This window comes from Carica papaya, chromosome 1 (assembly GCF_054855325.1).
Source record: "Carica papaya isolate Zhongbai chromosome 1, ASM5485532v1, whole genome shotgun sequence".
Taxonomy (NCBI): domain Eukaryota; kingdom Viridiplantae; phylum Streptophyta; class Magnoliopsida; order Brassicales; family Caricaceae; genus Carica; species Carica papaya.
This window is the reverse complement of record NC_142309.1, coordinates 1,452,333-1,468,007: the sequence shown is the minus strand read 5'-3', so window position 1 is coordinate 1,468,007 and position 15,675 is coordinate 1,452,333. Positions and strand designations below refer to the sequence as shown.

General features: G+C 35.1%; 3 protein-coding genes across 3 annotated transcripts; 2 read left to right on the top strand and 1 right to left on the bottom strand.

Moving 5' to 3' along the window:
* Positions 1-320: 320 nt before the first annotated feature.
* LOC110809729 (spindle assembly abnormal protein (DUF620)) lies at positions 321-1,912 on the top strand. Its single transcript, XM_022035638.2, has 3 exons — positions 321-759; positions 837-1,175; positions 1,252-1,912. Exons 1-3 carry the CDS (start codon positions 472-474, stop codon positions 1,732-1,734), a joined length of 1,110 nt encoding a protein of 369 aa, XP_021891330.1. The 5' UTR covers positions 321-471; the 3' UTR covers positions 1,735-1,912.
* Positions 1,913-2,766: 854 nt separating this feature from the next.
* Positions 2,767-4,398, top strand: LOC110809742 (GDSL esterase/lipase At4g01130-like). The gene is made up of 5 exons (XM_088210554.1): positions 2,767-3,022; positions 3,126-3,329; positions 3,438-3,610; positions 3,984-4,248; positions 4,337-4,398. The coding sequence occupies exons 1-5, from the start codon at positions 2,767-2,769 to the stop codon at positions 4,396-4,398; spliced, it is 960 nt and encodes a 319-aa protein (XP_088066680.1).
* Positions 4,399-4,737: 339 nt separating this feature from the next.
* On the bottom strand, positions 4,738-14,830 carry LOC110809728 (uncharacterized). Its single transcript, XM_088212927.1, has 11 exons — positions 14,709-14,830; positions 14,007-14,494; positions 13,854-13,905; positions 12,086-12,606; positions 11,373-11,960; positions 11,229-11,277; positions 10,946-11,071; positions 7,594-7,698; positions 7,358-7,449; positions 7,111-7,264; positions 4,738-5,212 (listed from the first exon to the last, which is right to left on the bottom strand). Exons 2-11 carry the CDS (start codon positions 14,162-14,164, stop codon positions 4,943-4,945), a joined length of 2,115 nt encoding a protein of 704 aa, XP_088069053.1. The 5' UTR covers positions 14,165-14,494; positions 14,709-14,830; the 3' UTR covers positions 4,738-4,942.
* Positions 14,831-15,675: the final 845 nt, after the last annotated feature.

The following is a 15,675-nucleotide window of genomic DNA, read 5'->3' as shown; positions in this document are numbered from 1 at the left end:
GACGAAGCTTCACGAGATCACCATTTTGACTACCCACTACTTATACATCTCTACTTTTCGGCTCAATTCCACCACATGGGTCTTGCAGCTCTGATATTCCTCCATTGATGGAGCTTGTATCGAGGTGGCGGTGAACAGTAAATTTGATTTTATTCAAGCAAATATATTAAAAAAAAAAAAAAGGAAGAAGAAGAAGAAAAGAAAAGACAAGCAGCCGTAAATCATGCCCACACGACTCCTACAAGCAAGGACAGCCATTTAACCAGTCTCCCATTCTTACTCTTCTTCGCATAAAAAAACTGCAAAACACACAACAAAAAATACTAAAAATAAAAACAAAATAAACAAACAAAAGAAAAATTATTGTCTGTTTAAACCAAAATTTCTTTTTTTTTTTTTTTTTTCTTTCTCCCTTCCTTTTTGATTCTGGGTTCTTCAACCTCTCGCTCTCAAACTCAAAAACCCATCTACATGAGAAAACTCTGTCCAAATTTTGATCGAGAAGATGGTCTGGAGACAATCCTGGAGGTCCCCATTCCCGAAGAAATGTTCAGCAACATGGGTAACAGCCTCGCAGTACGATGGCAAAACATGTTAACATGGATGAAAGCTCAGACTTCTGATAAATGGTCACAACCCATCATCGCCGGACGGATTAACGAGCTCCGATTTCTTCTCTACCTCGTCGGATCTCCTCTCATTCCTCTCCAAGTCCAAGTCGGCCATTCCCTCCACAAACCCGTTAAAGATTGCTCCATTGTAATTATCATTATTTCTTCCCCTTCAAACTTTTCTCATCTATTATAATCTTATATCCGATCACGTTTACTTTACAGCAAGCTTCAACAGCCAAATATATAGTACAACAGTATATAGCCGCGACGGGAGGACAGCCGGCGTTGAACGCAGTGCATAGCATGTGCGTGACTGGTCAGGTGAAGATCACGGCATCGGAGTTTCATCAAAGCGACGAGAGTTCCAACGTGAAGAGTTCGGAGGAAATGGGTGGATTCGTGTTATGGCAGAAAGATCCAGATCTATGGTGTTTAGAACTTGTAATATCCGGGTGCAAAGTAATCTGCGGAAGCAATGGAAAACTCTCATGGCGCCATTCTTCTAACCAACAAACACCCATCTCCAAGGGTCCTCCAAGACCCTTACGTCGATTTTTACAGGTCTGCAACAAGCTCTGTTTCAGTTATAAATTTACAGGGGATAAGCTAAAGCAATGATATATTCATAATGTTGCAGGGATTAGACCCAAGATCCACAGCGAATCTCTTCCTCGACGCAACCTGTATAGGAGAGAAAATAATAAGTGGGGAAGACTGTTTTATCCTCAAGCTCGAGACGAGTCCCGCCATTCGTGAAGCACAGAGTGGACCAAACTACGAGATCATACACCATACAATATGGGGATACTTTAGCCAGAGATCTGGCCTGCTGATTCAGTTCGAGGACTCGAGATTGCTGAGGATGCGAACCAAGGATGACGACGACGTGTTTTGGGAGACGAGTACGGAATCCGTGATGGACGATTACAAGTACGTGGATAATGTGAATATAGCTCATGGAGGGAAGACCAGAGTTACGGTTTTCCGGTACGGGGAGCAGTCGGCGAACCATAAGAGGAATATTGAAGAGAGGTGGAAGATTGAGGAGGTGGATTTTAATATATGGGGGTTGAATAGGGATCACTTCATGCCGCCGGCGGAGACTGGAAGAAACCAGTGAGATTATATCAGGGTTGGTAGTGGAGTCGTCTGAGTGAGATGGTTTTGTGGAGAAGAGAGGTGTGTGCATAAGTACAAGCATGTGTAAATACTAGGGAGTTTGAGAGCTTTTTCCCTTTTTTCTTCATAGAGTAACATTTCTACATATATATATATACACATACATATATTTCTTGTCATGTTTAGGATCATTCATGACTAAATTTCGCCTAGATAAGTGTTCAAGTTTTGTTATTAGCTTTGAAATATAGAAATTAAGGTAACATTTAAAATATAGATCAATGGAAATGACTTTGAAATACATAAAAAAGACTAATTATGTTTCTGTAGTACATGTATTCTACCACTAATGAAATCGAAATTAATAAATGAAGTTGTTAGTAGTGTGTAAGTCTACTTAAATTGAATTTCCGATCCCAAGGAGTTAGTAGAGTGTAATTCAAAGATCTGAAATTATGTTGTAATTATGCATGTAAATCATAATTCTTTATATTAAAACTTTGAATTTGACCCCAAAAGAAATTGAAATAACTAAATAGAACCCCAATTCAAAGTTATGAAAGGTTAAAAGACAATACGTTTTTTAAATTGAGTTCAGTTTATATACTCAAAAATAACAAACAATATTTCTAAAAAAGAAGTAACAAATTAATAATGTTGTAATTATGCATGTCAAGAATATATGAAAATTAAAACCATGAATTGAACGAGAATTCAAATCGATCATGTGTGTTGGTAGTCTTGTTCTATCTCTATCTCTGCGTTGAAATCAAAACTCTCGTCTACCCCTTCAAATTAAACACATGAAAAATCCAAATCCATCAAAAATATTTTAATTCCTCCTGCCACTCGTTGTGATCGTCCATATGTAACTCTAGAAAACTGATGCATACGTAAGACAATTTAGGTTGATTTGAACAATGAAGCACATGTGTTTCCTACAGAGGATTTAAACGCTACCCACCAAACATATAATGGTGTATGAGGGGTGTATATATGTATATACGGTGTACTTTCTGAACATTATCTGAAGATGGCAAGTTTACCACTTCGTCTGTCTATCAGTCTATTCTCCCTGCTCCTTTTCTCCCTAGGAAGCTTAAATTCAGGTGTTTCAGAACCTACAACACCTGCCATATTTGTTTTCTGTGACTCACTGAGTGACAATGGCAATACTATATCATCCTTCCCTTTCCAGTATGAGTCTCAAGGCTTCCCATATGGCTCAACATTCTTCAACACTCCAACTGGACGATGGTCCGATGGCCGAATTATTGTTGATTTCCTTGGTAATCAATATGGTTTATAGTATAATCACTTTTAAGTCTATTAAGTACATGGATTTGGAAATTGGAGAAAAAAAATGACATCTTATGTTTCTTTATCTTACAGCTTTAGAATGGGGATTGCCATTTCTTGAGCCACTGTTTAAGAATGTTGATTCTAACTACCATCAAGGAATCATTTTTGCCTTTGTGGGTTCAACTGCCAGGAACGATACCATTAGCGTTCCTTTCCATCTCTCCTTACAGATCAACCAGTTTATTCAGTTCAAACAAACTGTTTTGGCTTCTCTGAAATCTACAAAGGATCCCAGTTAGATACACAATATCCTCTGTTCATCTATCACTGATTTTCACTAGCCAAGTGAGTACTATCATAGATATGTTTCTTGACATTTTCGGTATGTGTTTTATGGTGCAGAATGTGTTGTTCCTCGTGTCCCATCACCAAGTGCATTTAGAGATGGAACTTATGTGATCTTCACCGGTATGAATGACATCCTATTTGGTCTATATTCAAATGGGCTTACTCCTTCTGATGTCAAAACAAAGATAGTTCCAGAGATGATGGCCACAATCACTAAAGCAATTGTTGTGAGTACATACTGCTTCAGTAATACATGTCACATATGCTTCTTCAAGGAAATATTGATTCTCGTTACAATCAATTTATTACAGTGAAATTGTTTGCCATGCATGATATATTTGGGCATGTTTCCATTCACTTATTAATTCATACTTGTATATTGGTCATCTAATTCATACTCTTTTCCTATCATTAAGTTTACTGAATTCAATAGTAAACAGAGAATATGACATTAACTCCAGGTAAAAAAAAATACCACAAACTCTTTCTTAAGCATGATATAAGAACAGTTAAAGCATTGAGTTGAACAAAAGGTTTGCTAGAAGCAGATATTAGATATTTAATCTTAAAAGCCGTGAGATGTACTTACCTGGGTGGCAGGATCTTCACAAACAAGGCGGAAATAATTTTATGGTCTTCAGCATCATGCCTCTAGGATGCACCCCTCTTGCTCTAACCGTCGACTCACAAGGTTCAAGAAACGAATTGGGCTGTTTGAAAGATACCAATGATGTTGTCAACTTTGCAAACCAGGAGCTGGAGAAGTCCCTTCAATCTGTAACATCCCAGTACAAAAGCATCAGCATACAAATAGCAGATCTCTACAGCTTTGCACTAGGCGCAATTGCAAACCCAGAACAATATGGTAATACAACTTTTCACTTGAAAACTATGTGAAAAGCTTACCTTCTAAACTCTGAAATACTGATAATCTGCAATACCATATTTCATAGGTTTCATCCGTGAAGATAAAATTGAAAGCCTGTTGCGGGAATGGTGGCACTTACAACTTTGATCTAAAGAAATTTTGTGGAGATACGTCCACAGCAAAAGCTTGCACCAACCCAGGGAAATATATAAGCTGGGATGGTCTTCATTATACAGATGCCTTTAACCAGATTTTCATTCAAGAGTTGGTGAAAGGGTCAACATTTCTAAAGCCTTTGCCTACTTCGGGTTCATAGGCATGACAATTTAGGAACTTACTGTTACATGTCTAAATAAAATGGTGCCACAGACTTAATAAATAACTGCATTCAACAATAAATATATACCAGTAAGGTACCTGGGACACCATGGTGTCAGATACCTCTCTTAATAACCAGCTAGATGGGAAAACACAGTTAAACAATAGTTTGCACAAATTGATTTTTAGACGTTTTTTATACATCACCTTTACCACCAACTGGGTAAAGCAAACAATATGGAAGTTCAAATTATCAGATCTACCAAGAACTTTGTTACATGAAAGCAATGAACAGGATGGACTTCATATCTGCCTGCTGTTAAGCTTATTGATCTGTGCAAAATATTTACAAAACTATGTACCAAGCTGATACCTACTCAGGCTCCAACTTAATCTGTGGGTTCTCTGTCTCCTCATACTTAGTAACGGGATCTACTAAGGTGGTTGAAACAATACTTCCACCATTAAAACCATCAATCAGTACCTTTTCTATTTTTGATTTCCATTCTGAGGTATCTTTCTCATGCTTTCTATCATGCACAACCCTGTCACAGTAGTTGAGCATTGTTCCCAAGCCAGTATTTGGTATCCAACCATATTCCATTAATACTTTCGCCTCACCTTCAGTCAAATGTTCTCCAACCTTAAGCAAAAAACGCCATAAAATGCCAGAAATAAGCAAGTGCCATTCTCTTGAAGAGGCAACAGCAGCAGCAGTAATTTATAAAGAGGATACAATCTAAGTTTATTTCAAAAAAGAAAAAAAAAAGAAGATACAATCTAAGTAATCTTCAAATCAAAGTAAAGAAAAAAACAGCACGGGTAAGAAATGCTTTCAGTTCCAACTTTCTCACTGATGGTAAACCATAATAGTCATAAAACTTTGCTCATGCATGTCAGTTTTCAGAAAACAAATTTCTGGTAACTGTCTTCCCAAATGAAAGCAGAAGTTCCCCGAACTTCAAAAATGCAGTAAGACTTGTGACATGAAAAAGGCAGTACATTTTTTATGTCACAGGTTCATTCCATAAAAAATGGACACCAGTCTACAAATTTTCAAGATATTGGATGTAGTTGGATTTGCAGACACTATTCTGCTGGAAATTATATATAAAATAGACAAACATATGTCTAGAACCAAACAACAAAACTGTAGAGAAACATGGACATAAAGGAAATGTTGGCACAAACCAAGGAACCAGAAATGAAATCACAAAACTCGGAATGCATTTATGCAGGCAAGTGAACATCATTATGGACTTGCGACAACACACAGCTTTCCAATCAAACTAGAACTATGTCTGGACATACTACTCTATCATCAAAATAACTGATTGTTAACCTAGCATTTTTTTTTGCTAGCCAAGAGCAATTCGGCAAACGCATAATCCAACTATCTCAACATTTGCAAGAAGATATCAATGAGAATGAACAACTATGTCATTACAATTTGCAAGGGACCTGTTAGCGGCTTTTACAATGAATAAAACTCGCCAAGCACATTTTATCTAAGCTAGAAAAACATGGAAACTTCCTTAGGGTGGCTGGCCCCAACAACCCCATCCCCCTAACCACCCCCGAAAAAACCATTTATCCTCTTAATTTTAGGAGAACTCTTTTTTTATTTAACCGCAGCTAATTACATGTAGTCACTAGCCAAGCTAGTTGACTCAACAAGCATTGGCTTAAGGGTTAGTAAGTTATCTTTCAACTTCAAAGAGTTGTTCATGAATGTTAATGAAAACCTCATTTCTAACTCAGATCACTTCAGTAACCACTAAGCATTTGATGCTCTGACTAGTTATTAGCATATCATCAAGTAAACCTGAAGAGGAAACAACAAACAAGCAAAACACTAACTAGTAATAATCAGGTTCACTACAAAAGCTGCTGGCTAAATACCCTGCATGCAAAATAATAGATTGTATCCACTCCTTTGATAAAGAATGATCAAACGAATTTTAATGAATAAAAAGACATGCTTCGCAGAAACTCTTCTTGATAAAAAATTTATTAAGATAAATGTCAGTTAAAAAGTGGAAAGAAATAACTGAAATAGAATAGAACACAAACACATATAAGACACATAAAATGGACAAGGGATGAAACCATATGAACATAATTACTATGAAATGAATAAAAAGTATTTAAAAAAAAAAACTATGAAATGAATAATTATTTTTCTTTTTTTTCTCCAAAAAAGAAGACTTGTAAGCTTGTATGCAATATGTATACCATACAAAGAAAATCAGAAGACAAAGGTATATTGGAACAATCAGAGCCACCATTATCAACAGACTTAAAAACCAGCTTAAAAAATTGTAAAAATGACTAGCACAAGAATGAAATAAATTTATGAAAACTTTGCTTTTTTCTAATTTTTTTTATGATTTTCTCTAAGTGCAGATAAAGCACCCCAGGTCCCAGCCAGAGCGTTCCTCAGAGCCAACTCGAGTAATAAAAAGAGCAATCAACAATTTCCAGCAATTTTTATCGACTATTTCGACCAAAATATTTTATTGAGGTTGTGAGAAGTTATACCAATAAAGGTTTGTTCTCAAGTAGCGTGATTCTGCCGCAACTAGTGAGTTTCATGGATGTCACCAACCGCTTAATCTGCCATTCAATTGGTGAAGAATAAACCAGCTCGAAGAAGTATGTTGCATAACCATATTCAGGACGTTCAAGCACTATTCTGCATTCAAAAGAAAATAAAAATATTACTCCCTTCCAAACATTTACATTAAAAACAAAGGCAAATGGCATTTTCCACTTGCAGAGTCACTACCTTTTATGTCTTTCAAAGACAAATATAAATGATTTGAGATCTCGGCACCAACCCCATTCAACAGGCCATTTACGGAATTGTAGATATCGTGCCTTTAAAATAAATTAAAAAAAAACACTAATGAATAAAGAGTTTAAAAATTAACCAAATATAGATTTGAAGCAAGTAAAGAAAAGGACTATCTTAAGCTCCTAATCATATAAAGTGGCATATGCAAGGTTAGAAAGCTTTCTTACCTGCTCTACAAGTGAGAATAAACAAGCCAAGCAATAACTCGGTCTTGAACCTTTTGCACATCGGATAGGAGGAAATTTCAAGGATGAGTTTCGGTGAAAGAATACCTGTTCCAACAGATTCGGAAAATTTTCCAGTATAAAAAGAACGAATTCAGTTATAAAACACAAGGAATGGCTCATTTGAAAAAGACAGGCTATAAGGCACTCTATATCAAAGACAGTGAACTCTGGTTGATTGATAAGCAGTCTTTGCAATGTGTTAGTAATGTAATTGTAAATTCCTTTATATATTAATTGAGAGTAACTACGCATAAAACAATGACTAGATATTTATGAAGGAGATTGAACTACAGAAATACAAATTGTTTCTCTCCACCTTCTTCATTTTATTACAAGAAAGGAAAACTGTTCTTCCAGATACACCAAAAGATCAGGTTTTATCTCATTCTAACATTTTCTCCCCTCATCCTCTCCCTTATTTCTGTCTCTTTTGCATCGCTTCTATAAACTGCAATGACGCTTGGTTGATGTTATGAACCAATAATGGTCAAACAAATAAGGAGACTCAGCTGCTGAGAATATCTATCTTTAGTGGCTAATTTATTAGAGTTTTACACATGAAAGCAAGAGAAAGACTGATTAGTTTGCTGCAGATGTGCAGACAGTTCCTAATTAATTTCCTGGACATGTTTAGCCAGTTTCATTTCAATTTACTTTCCTTATTTCTTGCAGCTTCCTTTTTCCATAGATGTCGAGTTAGTTTCTTCAGTTGTTAGGAGTTACCTCTTAGGTGGGTAGTTTTACTGTATCTATTAATAAGCAATTCGGGGAAGAAATATGCAAGTAGAACCTGTCCAAATAAAAGCAGAATTTCTTTCTAAACTCAAGAGATCAAATAGTATTTCTTAGCGAGCCCTTAGCTCCATATTCAAGAGATAGAAGGGTTCTCCTCAGAAGAGCACTAACCACCAAAACTACTGGTAAAGAAAAGAGAGAAGTTCAGCAAACATTCTAAAAGCTTACAAGATTTACCCATAATCAGATTGACTTTTTAAGCACCATAACAGTTAATATCTAATAATTTACACGGTAAATCCTATTGTTGATACACTTTTCCTACGCCAAAGACAGATGTAGAAGTACCAAACCAATGACTTACTGCTGGTTTAACATTAATTGGGAGGAACAGAGCATAATCCGTTACGACATATTATTCAATGTGATGACCTAAAAGAATTGCCAAGACAATGTGATTTTATGGATAAATGATATAAAAGTTCGCATTTACTCGTTATAGATGTTTAAAGGATATTTTCCCTCTTATTCTATTAGCAGTCAACTTTTTGGCAAATAACACACCCATGTTATTGTTATGGAGGCTTTGAACAAACTACTTGACAGGGCCAAAGAACTTAAACTGCTTCAAGGGATTTCTATGGGACACAGGGACAATCAAATTGAATTAACACATCTATTTTTCGCGGATGACGCCTTCATTTTCTGCCATTTTGGCATCCGCTCAATGACTTTCTTGAAATGCACTTTACTATGTTTTCAAGCGGTGTATGTTATAAAAATCAATCTTCACAAATCTAAATTGGTGGTGATGGGTTCTCAATCTGGTGAATCTCTGGCACAAATTCTGGGTTGCAAAGTTTCTCAATTACCCATCTCGTACCTTGGCGCCCCCTTGGGGCCAAATACAAAGACAGAAAATGTTGGGATCCAATCATTGATACGTTTCAAAACAGACTTGACAACTGGAAGAGGAAATTCTTATCAAAGGGGGGACGATTAACTCTCATTAAAAGCAGTCTATCTAATCTCCCTATTTATCTCATTTGGTGTTCAACATTCCAACTTGTATTGCCAACACTCTCGAATCCATTCAGTGTAACTTTCTCTAAGGAGATGATGATAGTAACAATAGGAAAATCCACCTTGTAAACTGGAAAGAAGTCAAGAAACCTATTAAAGAGGGTGGTTTGGGCTTAAGATCTATAACTATACTTAACAAAGCCCTTATTGGGAAATGGGTTTGGAGATTCTAGAACGAAAGTAATAGCCTATGGAAATCAATCATATTGTGCAAATGATTCAACGGTAACTATTATGATCAATCTAGAATTAAAAATAGCACATTTGGTTCGAATCTTTGGAAGAACATCTGAAAACTAAACAATATTAGTCTACAACACTCTAGTTGAGTTATTTAGAAGGGCAACAAAATAAGATTTTGGTCTGACATGTGGCATGACAAGTCTATTTTTCAAACAAAATTCCCTCTTATTTATAGTATTGCCGGTGACAAAAATATTTTGGTTAAACATATTGTGGTTCTTGACAATCAGGGCTTTTGGCAGGTGTCAGTATTCAAAAACTTACAAGATTGGGAGTTAGAAGAATATTTATCCTTACTACAGACTCTGTCTTCAATTCAAGTCTATGATAAGAAGAACAATTTAAAATGGTTACTCTCCAAAAATGGTACCTTTACTGTCAGATCTCTTTACAACCACTTAGTGGACAATCTTAATCAGAACAACATTACCTTCTCTTTCAACATAATATGGAAATCGGGTGCAACTCCAAGAATTTCATTTTTTGCTTAGGAAGCTGCGAAAGACCACATTCTTATCCTTGACAACCTAATGAAAAGAGATTTCACGATTGTCAATAGATGCTTCCTATGTAAAAACAATTTTGAAACTTGTAACCACTTGCTTTTAGGCAGTTCGGTTTCACAGCACCTATGGAACACCATTATTAGTCTTATGGGGCTGTCTTAGTTCATGAACAACAACATTCATGCTAAACTCCTAGCATGAGAAGGCATCAGCAGCAAAAGGAAAATGTTAAAATTAATCCCATTACCATAATATAGGTCCTTTGAAAAGAGAGAAACAATCGCGCTTTTGAAGGAATAGAACTTGATTTTAACAAACTCATTGATTGTTGGTTTCACTATTTTGATTCCATTATTTTGGAACATAACATCGACTGTCTTGATGATCTTGATTTTGTTGTCAATAGTTTAATTGACTTGTAAATACATTTGTAAATGGGTTGCGGTCCCTTGGCACTCTAACATCAATACAACTCCACACTTTTATTTCAACAAACAAATATTCATTCCCTTCTTTAATTATAATTATTGTTTAACTTTATAGATGCTTTAAATAGACCAAAACTCAATTTTCATATAATCAACTTTTCTGTAATAACCTTTAAGCAGTCCCAAAATCCTTTACATATTCTGACCATATATACTATCAGATGTTAATCAGAAGATTGAAGCAATATTCAAACAAACAAATAAGAGAGAAGTTCAAATTTCATAATCGTTGCCAACCTTTGACATCACTTCTTCAAGCTCTGAGAAGCCACCTTCATCTAATGATTCATCTAGGGCCTCATCACTCTCAGCCTCACCATAAAGCTTAATGCCATCAATCAGTATACCTTCTTTAACCAAAACCTGCATAAAACCAGGGAATTCTTTATTTAGACAATTAAAGTTTAATCATGTTAGTATATTGATTATCAATAATTCCACTGAAAAAACTGAAGAAAGGGAGGAAGGACCACCAATATGAAAGAATAACATAAAGGAATCAGAGACTGCTAATTAATACCTGCAAGAGTTCAGGGGCATCTTCCTCTAGTGCTTCTTTTACTGAACCCCTGCAATTTAGTTTTAAAGAATTTATTTATCATAACAGTCAGACCAAACAAAAATGTCATAAAAGAAATTAAAAAATCTCAAGAGCAGGTATTACCTGGCAGTCTTCTTTCTTTTTGGACGCCTGACACTGCGAGGTTTAGCAGACTCTGAGATAACTAGGCTAGACTCAGAGGACAAAGGAGCAACCTTCCATAGACTAGACTCAGAGGAAAAAGGTACAACCTTCCGGAGGCTAGACTCAGAGGAAAAAGGTACAACCTTCCCAAAGCACTCAGAACTGCTAGATGTAGTCTGTTCAGAAAACCTCATAGATTTTCTAAACTTAATTCGATCAGCCAACGTCATATTGTCTATCATCTCTTCATAGAGTTCAGACAGGCTATCCACTTCACTCTTTACCTGTGGTCCAGTAAAGGATAAGTCTAGGTTCTGCATGTCAATGGACTCAATGCCACCTGAAGGTTCAACCCTCACAGAGGACTGCAAGGTGGAACATTTTATCTCATCAATTTGTATAGGCAAAGAATTCTCTACTTCAGGTGAATATAACTGCATAGACTTGCAAATCTTGCCACTTCCTTCAGCATAATTTCCTGATTTGGTTACTTCAGCTCCACAGTGATCATCCAATGATGAATATTGCTTGGCTGTAAAAGGCAATCCAGCAAATTTGCTATTGACCCTGCAAAATTATGTATAAAAATATTATTTAATAATATGTAGCAATTTACCAAAATAAAAATACCTTTAGTAGAAAAAAAATAAAATGTACAGACGAAAGAGCAGGTCATTTAGAAGAGAACACACCTTAGCAGCAATTCTTGATGTTTTTCTAAAGCAGCCTGATTAACATTGTTATCATTAAAGTTATTGTGGACATCATTTCTGACTTCAACTGCTTGGACACCAGTACCACCAGATTCATTATCACAACTTGTTGATGAACCCAACAGATATTCATCCAAATATTCAACCTTTGCTTTACTAGAAACATCTAATACTGGATCTAAGGGCAATGCGCTACCAGCACCACTAACTTTCTCCAGTCGATCAGTATTCACTCTAGAACTACGACTTTTTCCGTGATGTGAATATGTCCTCCTGTTCTCTAGGTTCGCTTGGCTGTTTTGATATCCAGATGCACCTATATCTAGGCAAGAAATGGCATCAGGGGGATATGAACCAACTGCAGGGGAGACTATTTTCACTTTACTGTCCATAATTTCAGAAGCAACTTCTTTGGGAACTTTAACATCCGGATTATGTTCTTGTGACAATTGTTGATACATCAGACTTTTAACAGGTAAAGGTGGTAAAGTAAAAAGGCCCTGCAGATAGGTAATATTCATACTATAAACAAAAAGAGATTGAAAAACAAACTCAAAGACAGAAAAGTTCAACCTCCATTTAGTACAGAAAAATATTTTCTAGCTTTTATTTCTTCATGCATGTTTATACATAAAAAAACATGTGTTAGTTGAAAATAAAAGCAATTGTTAGAAATTACCTATAGTTTATTACCATTCACTCACATACTACCACCATATCCCTTAGCGTCTCTAACTTATTACCAAATTCTCACCTTAATCGCACTACACGCTCAACATTTTCCTCCTTAACTACATTCGTACTGTGAAAATTTACGAAGATCCCTGTATGGTTTCTTAAATTTTCTCTCCAACACAATTCGCATCTTATATCAAACATAATGTATAGTTCAGCTTATCTCGATATATGTCAGCTGTGCAAGTTCTTCCCAAAGAAGAGTCAGCTACTCAAGGATATTCTAGCTAACTTTTTAATTAATATTTGACTCATCTAAAGTTACCACACCTAAAAGAAGCTAAAATTTCTAAAACCATGTTTCTTATTCCGTCTCTTGACAAAAAAAATTGACAGATATAATTGGAAGCATTCTTACTCTACTTAGCTTCCCAACCATCTTAGCAAAATTAACTTCAAAGTGTACATGCACCATATGCAGCACATGCATTTGCAAAATGCAGCTTATTATACCTATTTCTGTGAGACTTTCCTTCCATTCACACGATATGACAACTAATAGCGTGCCAGAGCTATAATGAGCCAAAAATTTCCAAACCAGGTTTCTTATTATCTGTCTCTTGACAATATATGTATATATATATATATATAATTGGAAACAGTTATTACTCCACTCAGACTTCCCAACCATCGAAACAAAATCAAACGTAGAGAATACATTCACCACATATGCGTGTATGTCCATGCATGCACATGCATTTGCAAATCCCACATTATTTCTTCATACTTCTCTTCTATGCAGCATGTTATAATTAATAATTCGTACTTATTTAAAAAATAATAATAATTAATAATCCGTACCAATATGCCAACTCCATAAACCGTTACTTATCACAGATCCTCTCCAGTCTCCATTATAACAAACAAAGATCTCTATCCTTTCAGGTATGCCAGACTTCTTGTTTAACAGTACGAACTAGATAATTGTAATGTCATAATATGCCATCGACTTATATCACTGGTTTGTTAAATAAGATAGAAAAGACATTAATCATTTCTTAAGTTAAACTACCTGCTCATCGCAGTAACCATCTTCCTTTTTAACAATAACATCAACTTTGGACCTGCATAAACACAACATAACCAAGCTGAGAATTCTTATTACAATTGAAAATTCACTTAAAAGAAAGAAACACCAACAAATGAAGCTAGAATCAGAGCTCACTCAAATGCAGTTGTTCGGGATTCTGTTGAAATGAGACCAGATTTAGGGCGACCTTGCTTACTAGAGGGAAAAATCCTACGTCTTATTGTTAAAGGAAGGTGGTCAGTTTCACCTGGAACTGCGTCAGATTCAGGACGACGCTTCTTACTTGACGGCATAAACCTTCGTCTTGCCGTACCTGTTGAAGCGACACCGGATGTGTGCTGAACTTCCTCGATTGGGGGCAACAATTTCCGTGTAGCTCCTAATGGAAGCCGATTAGTTTCACTTCGAACGCCGTTGGATACAGAGCAACCCAGCTTACTCGATAGAAACAAATTTCGTCTGGTTGCTAATGGAATATTCTCGAGCTCGTCAAATTCAACATCGAAATTAGAGAGACCTTGCTTACTTAGAAGCAACCATTTCCGTCTTGTTGCTAGCGGAATTCGCTCGAGCTCGTCAAATTCATCATCTGATCGGGGCGAGATCCCCTCGGGCCCGGACAACTGAGCCATCCGATAAGAGTTTCACATAAAATGAAAACGTAATCCACGGCTACCTCTTATCTTAAAGGAGAAAACTAAATCAGCGGATTAAAAACTACAAAGACGACTTATTAAGTTCGGTATGCTTCAATTTCAGAATCGAAGACCAGATGCCACTGATAAAAGCTAGGGTTCCGAACGATAAACGACAGTCATAGACGGAGAGAACACTTACCGATTGACTTCTCTCTCTGCTTAACAACTTTCTGGCGCGAGGTGGTGAAACTATGAATTCCAAACACGGATTAAATACGTTCGTATATGTGGGCGTGAGTGTGTGTGCATAGATTACGACGATCAATTATTATTTTCTTCCGTAAATATAATTTTATAATTAATAAATATTTTTAAATCATATGAATATTTTCTTTTTGTAAAAAATAAAACAAGGTTCATTTATATATATATATTTATTCATAAATTATTATGTGATAATTTTTGTTTATTTATTTTATTTTCTTAAAGTGAAATAAGTCATTACGTATAGTACAATATTCAGTTAACTATATAATATTCATAAATTATATTTAAAAAAATATTATTTTTTAATATAAAATAAATAATTAAATTTTATTTTATAAGATTAATATTATATGATGAAAGTATGATTCTAAAGTTAATTGGCATCTAATTTTATCATTATTGATCATTTATGAGAGTAGTGCACCTCAACGTGGAATTAAATTATTTTCGTCAATTACGCTATAAGTTAGATTCATAATGTAATAAGTTTTTTAAAATATATAATGCATATATTTATAAAATAACGAGATACATATATAATAATAATAACAAAACATAAATAATATTTAAATGAAAAGAAACACAAGATCATAATTTAACTTTAACTCATTACTTTTTATAGAGAAAGTAAAATACAAATAATAAAAAATAAAAAATAGTTGGTAAAATAATATTATTAAATATTTAAATGATATATATTTCAAATATATATATTTTTATCAAAGTTTATTATTTTGTATATAATTTAAAAATAAAACATAACAAGTATAGTTATTTTATAATGTTTATCCGCGAAAATATATTAGATTCGTTAAAAGTGTATTTCAAGTGAATTCATTAAGGATTCACTTTCCTCGTTTTTATTTTCTTTCTTAAATGACATGTTATAATAATTTATT

Bases quoted from the DNA above. Each gene is read 5' to 3' on its own strand.
- LOC110809729 (XM_022035638.2), top strand. From the start codon at position 472: ATGAGAAAACTCTGTCCAAATTTTGATCGAGAAGATGGTCTGGAGACA. The intron at 760-836 runs GTAATTATCATT...TTTACTTTACAG, and splicing joins CCGTTAAAGATTGCTCCATT to CAAGCTTCAACAGCCAAATA. The intron at 1,176-1,251 runs GTCTGCAACAAG...ATAATGTTGCAG, and splicing joins CCTTACGTCGATTTTTACAG to GGATTAGACCCAAGATCCAC.
- LOC110809742 (XM_088210554.1), top strand. From the start codon at position 2,767: ATGGCAAGTTTACCACTTCGTCTGTCTATCAGTCTATTCTCCCTGCTC. The intron at 3,330-3,437 runs GTTAGATACACA...TTTATGGTGCAG, and splicing joins GAAATCTACAAAGGATCCCA to AATGTGTTGTTCCTCGTGTC. The intron at 3,611-3,983 runs GTGAGTACATAC...CCTGGGTGGCAG, and splicing joins CAATCACTAAAGCAATTGTT to GATCTTCACAAACAAGGCGG.
- LOC110809728 (XM_088212927.1), bottom strand. From the start codon at position 14,164: ATGCCGTCAAGTAAGAAGCGTCGTCCTGAATCTGACGCAGTTCCAGGT. The intron at 7,699-10,945 runs GTTGGCAACGAT...CTGTTGGAACAG, and splicing joins TTGAAGAAGTGATGTCAAAG to GTATTCTTTCACCGAAACTC. The intron at 7,265-7,357 runs GTAGTGACTCTG...TTTTGAATGCAG, and splicing joins GTCTTTGAAAGACATAAAAG to AATAGTGCTTGAACGTCCTG.